Raw genomic sequence first — 13,062 nt, 5'->3', positions numbered from 1 at the left:
CCTTTTAAGAGGGATAGTCTTTCATATACTGTGGAACCTTGATGTGAATGGCACGTTGATCACAGGACATGAATGACTGTACGCTGCCCTGAGAAGCCTGATGTAAGTAAAGTTGCTCTTAGCAGAGGGTAAGACTGACTGACTTGTGGAGTTCCCTTCCAGCGTAAATTATTCTGTGACTTTGTGATCATAGGCAGTGATTCCAACACATACAAAAATTTGAGATGATCAGAAGTCTTGCTTTAGCACACGCTGATTGTTTTTACCCATCTCACATGGAGTAATTCCTAGTATGCTATAAGAGGTGATTGATGCATACCCTGTTCTTCAAATTATCCATATGCTCTCTGTATATTTACTTCTTGGTTATTTTATTATATGCATGAATTTATGAATATAGTTCTGCCTGATTGCCTGAGATTGTATGTGCTGGGGATGATCTTCTGCAGTTCTGGTTGTAGGGAGTGTGTGTCTTGAAAAGGGTGATAGGGTTGTGTGGCAAGCACAACCACATCTTGCGATGGTGGAGTACCACATTGTGTCTTGGAAGAGTGCCTTCTGGCAGGGCAAGGTATTTCACATCTCACTCTGAAACAAAGCCTTAATCTTTCTCCTACAACTTAATCCCACTGACCATATCATCAGTAAATTATAGTTTTCAGGCTAACTATCCATTAGTGGATTTGGGAATGGAAGTGTCATATTATGTTATGTTATATAAAGACTTCAGGAAGATTTTGGCTGCAGGGCACAAAAGATGACAGATCAATGGGCGAGTTCTACATTTAAATTACTGTTAAGCTGTGTGCTAATAATTTCTTTAAGTTTCTGTAGCTTCCTTCACAGTTGTCAGGCCTTCTGCTCTTAGGATTGGATATTGAGCTGAGCTCTGCTGCTGAAATAGTATGTGAAAGTATCTTTTTCCGAAGTAAACAGAGACACGGGTTCTGTCTACAGCCTTGTGGTCCCATATCTTGTTCTGAATGTTGTGAGGGGTGTGTTTATTGCTGCTTTTTTTTTTTTTCTCTAAATCACTTTTTGACCCTTCACTTAACAAAAGCTGCTCCTTAATACAACAGTATTTCAGTGTGCTTATTATGTCAATATGGTAACTACAGATAATTTTTTTATATATATATATTTCTGTGTGTTTATATAAAAAGTATACACTGTTAAAATAACTTTCTGCTATGTCAGAAAGCTAAGACTGGTTTAAATGTGTTAGGGAATTAAATCTGTTATGCTAGTCCAAAAATATGTTCTGCATGTCTTTATAGTTTTCAGTAGCACTATTTTTACTTCTTCATCAATTAGCTTGAGTTGAAAGGCACTGAAAGAACACATACTGATTAGCATTTTCAAATATTCTGCTTCCAATCAGTAAATTATATTCAAATGCCAACACAAATTGTAACATTTACTGTATGTGAAAACAAATAGAACAGTTGGTTCCACCTAACATTTAAATAATATTTACTATAAAGATATTTCTGGTTGTGGTATCTATAAGTTTTCAGATCCCTTCATTTTTTGCATAGCCATGTATGTTGGTTTTAAAAGTCAGTCAGTTTTTATTACTTCAAATGACAGGAGACTCCAGTAACCTTTGAGCTAGTGACTTCATTTTACCCCATACTAATTCACTTAATGGCTACTAGAATTGATTGTAATAGCAGGAATGCCTTGCATTGGCATTATACAAAACCAGAAGTACTTCTGGGCAGGTTCTGAGTGGATTCATGTGATTTAATATGCATTTTTTGATTACTGTCTAACCTTCTACAACCTTTATTGTCTGTCTTTCGCCATTAAAGATTCATCTCCCAGTCTATCAGGTGAAATAATAGTCCAAATAGATCTGAATTACCTCATCTTGACCTATTTTAAATCAGTACAGACTAATGCGTACAATAATTTCAGCAGCATGTATCTTTAGAAGCTGATCACCATGACAAAAACTCCCTTAACATATTCTAGAATGATCAACCCATTAACTAATACAATTTTTCATCATATAGCATAACCCTGAGCAAGCATGGTTCAATGGCAAATAGTGTTCTAGTGAACAGACTGCTAGGCTGATCCTCTCTGTTACAGAATAAAGGTGTATTCACATAAATCCCTGTGAATTAAGGTGGAGTGCTGAGGCAGGTACTGTACTGAGACAGGACACAGATAAGAAACAAGGCCAAATGTAGACATTTTCAGTTAAATATACCTGAATTTTTTTGTGACTTAAAGGTATTACTGAAGCATAACTTAGGGTTACATTGTGAAGCCCAGCTCCTCTGAAAAAAAAAAAAATTGTGTTTGTATCTCTGATAACGTCTGAATATTGTTCTCCGCTTCTTAGCACTTTCTGAAAGCTACTTTTTAGACTGAAGTCTTTTACATCTGTTCTGTGTTCATCTGAATGTTCTTGGGAAGTTGAATAAAACTTACTGATAAGTTTCTGTGTGAGTGGGAATTTGTTTATTTTACTATTTTAAAGGTTATTTTGCTACTTCTTTCCTTTTTATATGTCAAAACAGGAACAGAAGTCTGAAGTGTGATAAGTGCTTTTAGAAAAAAACTTTCATATGGTTGAAGTTATTAGACATTCAAAATCATATCTTTAACATGTGGAAGATGTTAGAAAGGATTTTAATACTTTTTTAATAACCCATGTGTTAAGACTCTTCAGTCTGTGTATGTATGGCAGACTTGATACATGGAACATTAAATGGGATTCTTTCTCTAGTTCAAGGCCCTCGGTTTACTCAGAATATACAAATACTGCCTTAGTCATTTTGGCCACAATATAGAAATATGACTTTGTTGTGAAATGAAAAGGGAGGGAAAACTCCATAGTAATATAATATTATATTGAGAAGTAATGTGGAATATGTGTACTAATTTAATATAGAAATGCTCAAAGAGCTGATAACAAATAAAGCTAATATCTAGAGCACCACCCTTTTTTATTCTTTGAATGACCTGACATTCTGTTATTTTATTCATATATGTTAATTTTAATCATATATGTTCATAGGCACTGATATATGTGGCAAAAAATCGATTCATTTTTTAGCATTACTTCTATATATGCAGCTTTTTTTTTTTTTTTTTACTGGACTGAATGTGTGAGCAATTAGTCTATACACATATTTGTGTGGCCAGAAATACCTCATTAACAAAAAATTGCCTGTCCATAGTGACTCATGTACAACAAAGTCATTGCTGGCTATCCTCTAAGTATGTATTTTTCATAAATGAATTTACTAACTAAAAACCTGTGAAAAAATGGAGATAGGTTTCTCTAATTTTTTGATCAACTCTGCTCGCTTTATGCTTCTTAAATAAGACAGTAACATATTTAGCACATGTATTCTTTTGATGATGAATTCACTGATAAGTAATCTGAACTTTGTATATTTTATCGTCTTGTGCTATGAAAATTGGATCCTTCCTACAAAGTTTAAGCAGAGAATATTTTAATTTCCAAATAATTTTGAAATCATTTCAGATGTGAAAAGTATTCCCTGCTGCCTGGCTCACTGAAATTGTAAGATGTTTTATAGAGTAAATAATCTCACCCCAGGCCGATGCACAATGTAACGCCATTGTGCTGTGATCAGTCTACTGCTGTACAAGCCCAGTGCAAGGTATTGGTGAAAGAGGGAGGAGACTGGGGCGGCAGGCTGCAGCGGGAGCAGGATCCTAGCCCGAGCAGCCCATCCCACAGCGTCCCTGGAGATGTCTGTGCTACTCCCATGGAAGAGATAAGGTTGTGAACCAGAAGTAGCACCAGTGACAGCCGCTTTCCTGAAGTGGTCATCTGTGCCCTGTACTTGAGACAGGGACGGGAACGAGAAAGGAGAGCTGCTACACTCTGTCCCACACCTCCTTCCTACAGCAGCTGCATGTTATCCAAACATTGGCCCCTTCTTTTTCCAGGGCAGGAAGCATAGGAAATTGAGTGGGCAAGCAGTAAGCACAGTATTATTTATTTTTTTTTTAGGAAGGGAGTGAAAGGGAAAGAAGAGTTTATCCAAAAGTCTCAAAACAGTGAATCCTCCCCACATCTCAGTTAACCTTGCTTGACATTAAAGCCGATAGGCCCATCACCACCTCCCAAAAGTTCTTGTGCTACTTCCAGTCTTGCTTTCCCCCAATGTTTTTCTTTTATTGCTGAAAATATTTTCTTCCTGAAAATAGATTTTTTTTTAAAAATCAGACTTTTTGCAAGATGGTAGGACTTGAGACAGCTCTGTTCAGCAGATTGATAGAGAAACATAGATAATCTTAGGCCATATGTATTTTTCAATAGGCTATTTGAAGTTTGCACTACATATATGAATACTTAAGGCAAAATTTCCCCCTAGACCGTACCCAAGTATGGTACTTACCTTGTAAGCTAGAAATTACACTGTTTTCATAACTTGAGAATGACGGCTCAAGGTGCCACTTACACTTGTGGGGTGATGAGTAGTCTGATCAGATTGATCCAAATAAAATAAATGTTAAGGTGTTTGAATCAACGTTAGAACAAGCAGTATTCATGATGTATTAGGTTATGGTAGCCCCTATTCTTATAAAGAATTTTGAACCATAGTTGTAAAGCACAATTGTACAAAAAGCTGTTAAAGAATAGTATTGGTCTTGAATTGTCCTGGAATTTACTTTTAGCTATTCATGCATACTCTACGAAAACACTTTAATGGAAATTTGTAAAATATGATTTCTGCCGTATGACATTAGAGTTATATTCAGTTTTGCAATTTGTTATACATATATACGACAGCTGGAGAGCAGCTTCCAGATTATTTTCCTAATCTAAGAACGTGCAAAAAAGCTAATACACAATTTCTGGGTTTATGTGTTTATAACTTAACATGGAAGCAGGTCCATGCAAAGTGGACTTTTTCATTTACTATGTTAATACTAATTAAATTTATTTGGAATATATTTGAAATATCATTCATAGTGTATTTAGAAGTACAATAGTTGAAGCAGTAAATATATTTAGCCCAAACCTGAAAATACTGAAAATTTTAGAGATTTTCTAATTCATAAAAATACATCATTTCAATTAAGAAAATAATATGCACATTTAATGTTAAGAAGTTTACTTTGTAGATTCCACATAAATTGCTACTTATATAAAATATACTCTAAAGCACCACTGTGCCTGAAGAAAGAAGTGTTCTTTTCTGTCAAGTTTTGGCACACATGTCTGTGTTGAGGTAGGACCAAACTGGGGCTTTACTACCTGATTTACCTTTGGGAACTGTCAAAAGATTCTGTCTTTTCCTTTGACAAAATTTCTCTGTCAAGCCACTAGTCCTCTGCTTCTCTCTGTTACCTGAGGGGGTAATGAGTGCAGCTTTCCTGCCCCTGTCATGGCTTAAGTAATCCAAGCACCTTGTAGCTAATGATTTAGGAAATGGGAGGTCTTGGCCCAGAGGTGCTCAAATGCTAATATCTATAGAAAAAGCTGTACTACTTTAAGGATGGATTTTCCACTTCTAATACCCTATGTTCTTACATACTTATATAAATCTGTTTTGTGCTTGGTTATTTTCCAGTATAAAATGTCATGTTCTAAAAAAGTCTCTCTTTTATTTTTTTATATTTTAATTCTCATATCAGGATAGTACTAGCTTCCCCCCCCCCCCCCCCCCCCCAGTAATCGCAATATAAAAACCAGAATTATTTTCATCGAATTGTCTTATGTTTCTGAAGTGCTTCAAACAATATGATATAACAGAATATTTAGAGAGTACCATATGCAAGAGTAACTATGGAAGTGAATGAATACTGTCATCAGATGATAGGGAATTAACCTGACATAACCCCAACCAAAACCACTTAGCAGGAACCATAAAATTAAAAATATATTCTTAATTTATTATTTTCCTTCTTATTCTGCTATTTTAATGTTAGGATAGCTAGATCTTGAAAAGCGTTCTGGAAAATAGTAAATATACTGAAATCTGAAACTTAAATTTCTCAATGGAAAATTCCAAAATAGAGAAGAAAAAAAAAAAGGTGGCTTAGGAACCAGACAAAAAAAAATCCAACGTGTTTTACTTTCCAGAAATCTGTGCTGGTTTTGGCTGGGATATAATTAATTTTCTTCATAGTAGCTAATACGGGACTATGTTTTGGATTTGTGGTGAAAACAGTGCTGATCACATACAGATGTTTTTGTTATTGCTGAGCAGTGCTTACACAGAGCTAAGGACTGTTATTAAATTGTTCTTATCTCAACCCCCAAGTTTTCTCACTTTTACCCTTCCGATTCTCTCCCCGCCCCATCCTGCTGGAGGGAACAGTGAGCGAGCAGCTGTGTGGTGCTTAGTTGCCAGCTGGGGTTAAACCAGGAAAAAAAAAAATCCAGTGGGTTTTACTTACACAGTCAAAATTAAATTGCGTGATTAATTGTTATTTAACCAACTAAAAATTTTAACGTATTTTAAGCATCCTGTGGAAATGAAATGATTGATACAAAGTTTCATGGCAAGAATTCTAATTTGCTGGCTGGTTCTACAATTTAAATATTTTTCTGAGATGCTGGTAAATGAACTAAATGTTCTTTGATAAAAAACTGTGATACTCAAATATTGAAATAGGACATATTGTTATTAACCTATGCTTTAAATTCTTGCTGAGAACACAGTTTGTCCATGTAAATTATTAAGAGTGTGGATTAGTGTAGTTCTGCTGCATCTCTCATGTATATTTCACCTATAGAAGACATCTGCTTTTACTTGGCATATTAGAAATGTCATGAACCAAAAATTCACTGTGCATTTAAATTAATAATAGAGTAAATGTAATTACCTGCCATGTTTGAGAGCTGACTCCAGCACTTGAGTAGCTATGGGGTGTAAAATAGTCAAATGGCAGTTTTAATCAGTTTGTTTTGCATTGCCTTGATTTTTGAAGATGATTTCCTCCCATGACAAAGTTATCAAAATCATTAAAATGAACCAAAAATTATTATAATTTTCTGATTCTTTGTTTTGAGATAAAAACCATAATTTAAATTGTCAAGCAAAGTTTGAGAAAAGGGTTATAAGAAGTTGAAATTGGAAGAATGCCACTGCTTTGAGATCTGATATGGGCTGTGTCTGATGCCCAAAATATGCCATATGTACCTTCCATTTTGAGCTGAATGCAATTCACAGGAGCACAGAAAATATAATTTTATGTCATATTGTGCATGACAGTGGCTAGTACCAGATGCTGAAACAGCAAGCTCTATTTTATTCTTAGAGCTAATTGTCAAAGAGGAACTATCTCCTTTTCTTAGTGCTTTGTTTTTACACCTTAATGAGCTTAGGGGATGGTTAGCTGCAGCGTGTCTATTTGCCTGCTTCTGCAGAAAGGAGGAATTCATATATTCTCTCCATCGTGCAGCTGCTATGTGCATCTTTCTGTTAATGTTATTCAATCTAAGCTTTTGCTTGTAGCTGGCAATTCCTTATGGTCTCCCTTACATATATATATATGCACACACACACATATATATTTATGTATGTGCCTGTAAATGAGCTTATATGCTGGCCCTGAGTAGGTCACCTCCGCATCAGAGGTTGATCAGAGTAGCACTACATATAGACAAGTTAAAAGTGGATGAAAACAGCCAGGTCAGTGCACCGAATTCATGTAGTTATGTTGTTTCTGAGACCTGCGGTAGTATTACACAGTACTGTGCAGCGTAGATAAATCAAAGCAGTTAGATGGCAGGTCAGGTACTCCTAATGATTGTGCTGTGCTCCATACCCTTTGATTCAATTCTAAAAGTCTGTCTTTTAAACCAAGAGAGAGTAGTTGGAGAAGGAAACAATATTATGCTATTTCACCTGTAATGGAGGAGAAATTAAAGGGGGGCAGGATGTCCCAAGTTAATATCTGATTCTTTATGCTGTCCTGTCAGCTGGTGCAAGCATTGGTAAAGAACGTGTCGTCGTAGCAAATGTAGAAATCCCGCAAGTTTGAATTATGATATGTAGTCTTGGCTCAGGAGACCATTTTCATCTAGTTGTTGCAATAAGATATTTTTGAGCATACATGCCCATATATCATTAATATTTTCTTCTCCGCTTCCCTATCAAATAATCAGAAAAAAAATTGTTCCATTACACATGAGAAAAGCACAAGTTTTATAAAAATGTCAGTTCGTTATATATGCAAATGTATGTATAGATTGCACCTAAGTCTGTCATGGAGAGAATCAAAGTCTCAAGAGAGACTTCAGCAAAGAATGAGTAAACAAATGCTTAGATGCCTGCTGTTGTACAGGCATTGATAGTTGTTGACCTAATGACATGTTTCAGCCTTACTCTAAAATTCAAATAGGAGTTTCGCAGCGTTGGTCAATTTAATAAAGTGGGCTGAAGGCTATGTCACCAAATACTATGGATTGCTCTGTAATAAAGGAAAAGTAAGCTGAACTGGAGATTTGTTTTCAAGAGTGTCACTGTGAAGCTCTGCTCACTTAGGTATGAGCTCTTCAGATTGTAGCTCCCAGTTACTGGTAGACCTGGAAAACGATCCTGATTTGGAAGTGATAACTGTTGACAAGGGCAGCGGAAGGCATTTTGTTACCTCGGGCAGCATACATCCAGTGCCTGTCCTGGTTGCCTGCCTTCTGCTTTTGTCATCTCCCAGATCTTATTTCTCTCATCTTCTCCCAGCTTCTCTCACACACATGAAATGGTGAAACAGAGTTCTGGAAGGGATATCTGCTTACTCCAAGCACACCTTTTCTTTGTCTTCTCCAGCGGCTTACTAGTGAAGATGAATAGACCTCCTCATGGCACATCTCTACTATCTGCTTCTGGTGCTGGCCTCAGCTCTAACCACCAGTACTGCACAGCACTTCAGCCAGTCTGCTACTAATCTGCTGCTCTTGGTGCTACACATGGTCTCTTTGGCGTTGTGTGATTTTTCTGCCTTTGCTGTTTCTGGTCAAAGAAGCCATCCTTCCCATCACCAAGCAGCTGTACGGTTGCCTGTTTGCAGTTAGGTGCTCACGAATGTGAGCTTGTAAAACTGTATTCAATCAAATAAACTTTCAGGACACTCTTGAAGCACTTTCTCTGCCAACCCTACTTCCTCTTTTCAGGCTTCAGCATAGGAAAGCAAGTTGTGTGTTCTTGCATTATGCATTATCTGCCTAAATCACATCTTCAACCTGTTCTGGTGGGGCTTTCGTTACTATTTGCTTAATGAACATAGAAATGAAACTCCAAAAGACTGTCATGGGTGTCTCTGCCATATAGCCTCATCTACAGTAAGATGTGAAAATATCGGTGCTAGAACTGTTTATAGTAGTTTGCAGTAGTTTGCAAAGGATGTTTTTAGTATCTAAATATATATAATTTCATAATTGCTTTATACATCAGGGATTTATTTCTGAGGAACTTAATTGGGTTTTGAAGGCATACCTAAGTAATGAAACTGAACTTTATGAATTAAAGCGAGCTGTGGAACATATATGTTTGTATTATTTTATGTGTTTTACTTTTTTTTTTTAGCACATTTCGAAAAGTTCTGTTTAGCACCAAGGAAAAAAACATTAAACAACTCTGCATTTTGTTTTTCAGTGTGCAGTGACCTGGAATTCAGGGAGGTTGCAAACAGATTGCGAGATTGGTTTAAGGCACTTCATGAAAGTGGAATTCAGAATAAGAAGACTAGGATTGTTCAAAGGCCTGAAAGAACCAGTAAGAGATTTCTACTTGTCTTATTTGCTGTTCTCTTTGATACTTTTCTGTACTTTTGTATTTCCATTACTAAGACTTGCCTTATTGTCACATGCTTTAAATAAGCACGTGTACGAAACCATAACTTTGTGCTTTTTTAAACTTAATTTCTTATTTATGGCTCAGTATTGATATGTTCGCTTTAAACTTTCAACGTTATTGGCAAGACTGTCGCTTGTAAGCATGTGTGGCAGCTACCATTGTCTGTTTGATAGAGCTTGATAATTAGCTGCTGTGTAAGGAGACAAACCAGAAGAAACAAGTAGGGATTTTGAGCAACTTTTACATAGAGAAAAGTGCATTGCTGAATGGCTAGCCCTAAGAAATAATGTACGGGAGCTGTAGTTATGTGTGACCCATCGTTGCTGGTTGATGCCACTGCAGGTACTGGTACAGAAAAACACATGGAAAAGAAGCTTGTAAGTGAAAAGGAATTTTCAAGGATATACTTCAAATTGGAAAAGACTCAGGAGTACTAATGAAGTGGAAGCAGTAGGGGGCATAATTTGGTTTTAACTCCCTCAAATATTTAAATAGATTTTTTGTTGTGGAAAGTAGTAAAGCTTTAAAATGTAATTATAAAATGGCTTATTTAAAATAGCAATTGAAGTGTGCAATAATAGTTTCAAGAGTGATGTCCTACTGTGAACAACAGTCAAATTAGATTTCATAAGCCGTAAAACTCTACCTTTCATTAATATGATGAGCAAACTATTAATTCCTCCAGCATATGTTTCACAGAAATTGGCTACCACTGGCTGCTTTCCTTAGTTCCTTCATTATTAACTTTCTAAGTATTTGGGATTCTTATTTTTTTTTAGCTTTTGTTTGATATTTGTGGCATTACTTTTTTCTTTTTTTTAAGAAATCCATTTATTTCATTTAATTGGAAATGTCATTTCTTTGTGTGATTTTTTCATGCTAAGGAAATATGAATAATTCTGTAAAACACCATGAATTAAAGATGATTCTGTGTTATCTGGGAATACTTCTCTTAACATTGAGAAAAAATGATTCTGAGATAAAGTGATAATACAGTAATGTCACTTTTTATTGATATTGAAAAAAAACACATGTAAAAACATATATTTCCAATTTACATTCTTGTTGGTGCCCATAATTGGCATGTGATCTGCTTCTTGTCCAGTAATGGAAAAAAAACCCAGAAATACAGTTTGCAGATTTTAAGTAAGCATTTATTGTATAGTAATAAATAAAGCATATCTAATAATATAACTCATGTTAGCACATTGCTCAGTTAAAGATCAACTGAAACATTGCATAGAGTCCTTTTTCTTGCTCACTTTGAGGGTAGCACACTGAATAGGTGAGGTCAAAAATGCAGCACAGCTGTTGAGAAGTCTGATAGTACAGTAAAAGTTCAAAAAGAAATTTGGGCAATGATAAAAGAAGCAACTGTACAGCTATTAAGTACTGCGGCATACATAAATAAAATTCAGTGTTTCAAGTAATTGGGTTCTATGTAATACAGGAATGTAAAGTTCATAATTAGTAATCTGAGTACGTTGAAATGTAGTGCAAGCACAAAGTCCTGAGTGTGAGATTTTTCCCTTAGACATTTTCCTTGGCCTTTTTTCCTTAAGCACACATGTGTCATTGGTAAGACCTCATATCTATACTTGAGACAGGTATTTGTATTATGATGTCTACGTGGATATAATATGCTCACATTTATTTTATCACTTGTTTGTTTGTTTATAGAAACATAGACTGGTTTGGTTTGGAAGGGACCTCAAAGATCATCTAGTTCCAACCCCCCTGCCATGGGCAGGGACACCCTCCACTAGACCACGTTGCCCAAAGCCCCATCCAACCTGGCCCTGAACACTTCCAGGGAGGGGGCAGCCACAACCTTTCTGGGCAACCTGTGCCAGTGCCTCACCACCCTCATAGTGAAGAATTTCTTCCTATTATCTAATCTAAATTTACCCTCCTTGAGGTTAAAGTTTGCAAATTTTTACTTTATAATAGCAATCAAAGGCTATATTTAGACTTAAGATCTAAGATTTTAGTAAGTGTGACTAAAAATGCAAGCGTCTTGTGGATTTTTGAACCTTGTCAATTTTTGGACGTGGAAGTTTGTTACATGGTTGGTTTGTTTTCAGATTTTGATGGTCACTTACTATAACATTGGTAACACTCGTAAGATCGAGTGGTGTCTACCTAATGTTTATTTATATCTAGTACATCCAAAATGTTTGTGTTTTGGCACTTCATGTACAATGCAGAAGATAACAACCATCTGCTTAGATTATGTAGAACAAAGCAGTTGTGAGATGTGGTGATTTTTAGAACAGATTGTTCAATTGCATGAAGCACTTGGGTCTGCGAGATCTGTGAGCATGAGTTGTTCTGCAGAAAATGTTATAGTCCCATTCTGATTAGCTTCCTCCAAAGTTTTAGGGTCTATGGGATCTTTCCCACCTAACCTGAGCTAGTTAAGGAATCTTTCTAAGGCAGGTAGAGAGATCTATTTGCCTTTAGAAGCCTTCAGATGAGAGGATCTTCTCTACATAGTTGTTCCAACTGAGGGCAAAAAAAAGAGGTTTCTTGCCCAGTTTTCAGAATTTCTTTTTGGAAGCCTTCAAAGTCATGAAGTTCTCTCCTGTGATGATATAAAGAATTCACATGTACCTTAGGAGATATCTGAAATTTTAGGCACAAGTTAGACTGGATCTTACCCTCCCAGTTTTCTGAGGACAGAATCAAGAGTTGATTTGGATGGCTAAGAATAGTCTTTTCAGGGCTCTTTTTCATCAACAGGTAACGAAATATAATGTGTGTGGAAAAGTCTGGTTTTATTGAACTACTCACTTTAAATTCCCTGTGAACATGGTCCTGTCAGAAATGTTTGACTTACATTTGTAACATCGTAACAGAAATTAATCTTAAACAGCTAGAATGTTGTACAAAATATTGATTACTATGCTGGTTTTAGATTTTCTGTTTCAAAGAGTTATACCACATCAATCTTAAAATAGCGGTAGTGGTGTTATCAGAGTATTGAAAAGTTTGCTATTTGTTACAGGAATGCTAGGATGTAAACGTGGAAGTTTGATGATAGGCTTTGGCATGTTTATTTTCTTTTTACTAAAACAAAGCAAATCAAATTGTAGAAAATGGTTACATATGAGACATTCAGTTTGTCCTATCTTCTTTTCTTTTTAGAAAAGGTTGTCAACGAAACCCACAGTGTTTCATAAAAACATATGAACAGTAACTATTTACTGTCTAGTGTTTTAGTACTGTGGTCAGTTACTCAAATTGTAGATATCTAATTGTGAAA

General features: G+C 35.9%; 1 protein-coding gene across 1 annotated transcript in view; it reads left to right on the top strand.

Annotated features, from left to right (window-relative positions):
- SPOCK3 (SPARC (osteonectin), cwcv and kazal like domains proteoglycan 3) overlaps window positions 1-13,062 on the top strand; it is a 213,312-nt gene that overhangs the window by 180,769 nt on the left and 19,481 nt on the right. The window contains exon 7 of the mRNA XM_075751834.1: window positions 9,597-9,716. Coding sequence (XP_075607949.1) covers window positions 9,597-9,716 — 120 coding nt within the window. The remainder of the gene's footprint in view (window positions 1-9,596; window positions 9,717-13,062) is intronic.

This window comes from Balearica regulorum, chromosome 4, assembly GCF_011004875.1.
Source record: "Balearica regulorum gibbericeps isolate bBalReg1 chromosome 4, bBalReg1.pri, whole genome shotgun sequence".
NCBI classification, from domain to species: Eukaryota; Metazoa; Chordata; class Aves; order Gruiformes; family Gruidae; genus Balearica; species Balearica regulorum.
This window is presented reverse-complemented; position numbering and strand designations above follow the sequence as displayed.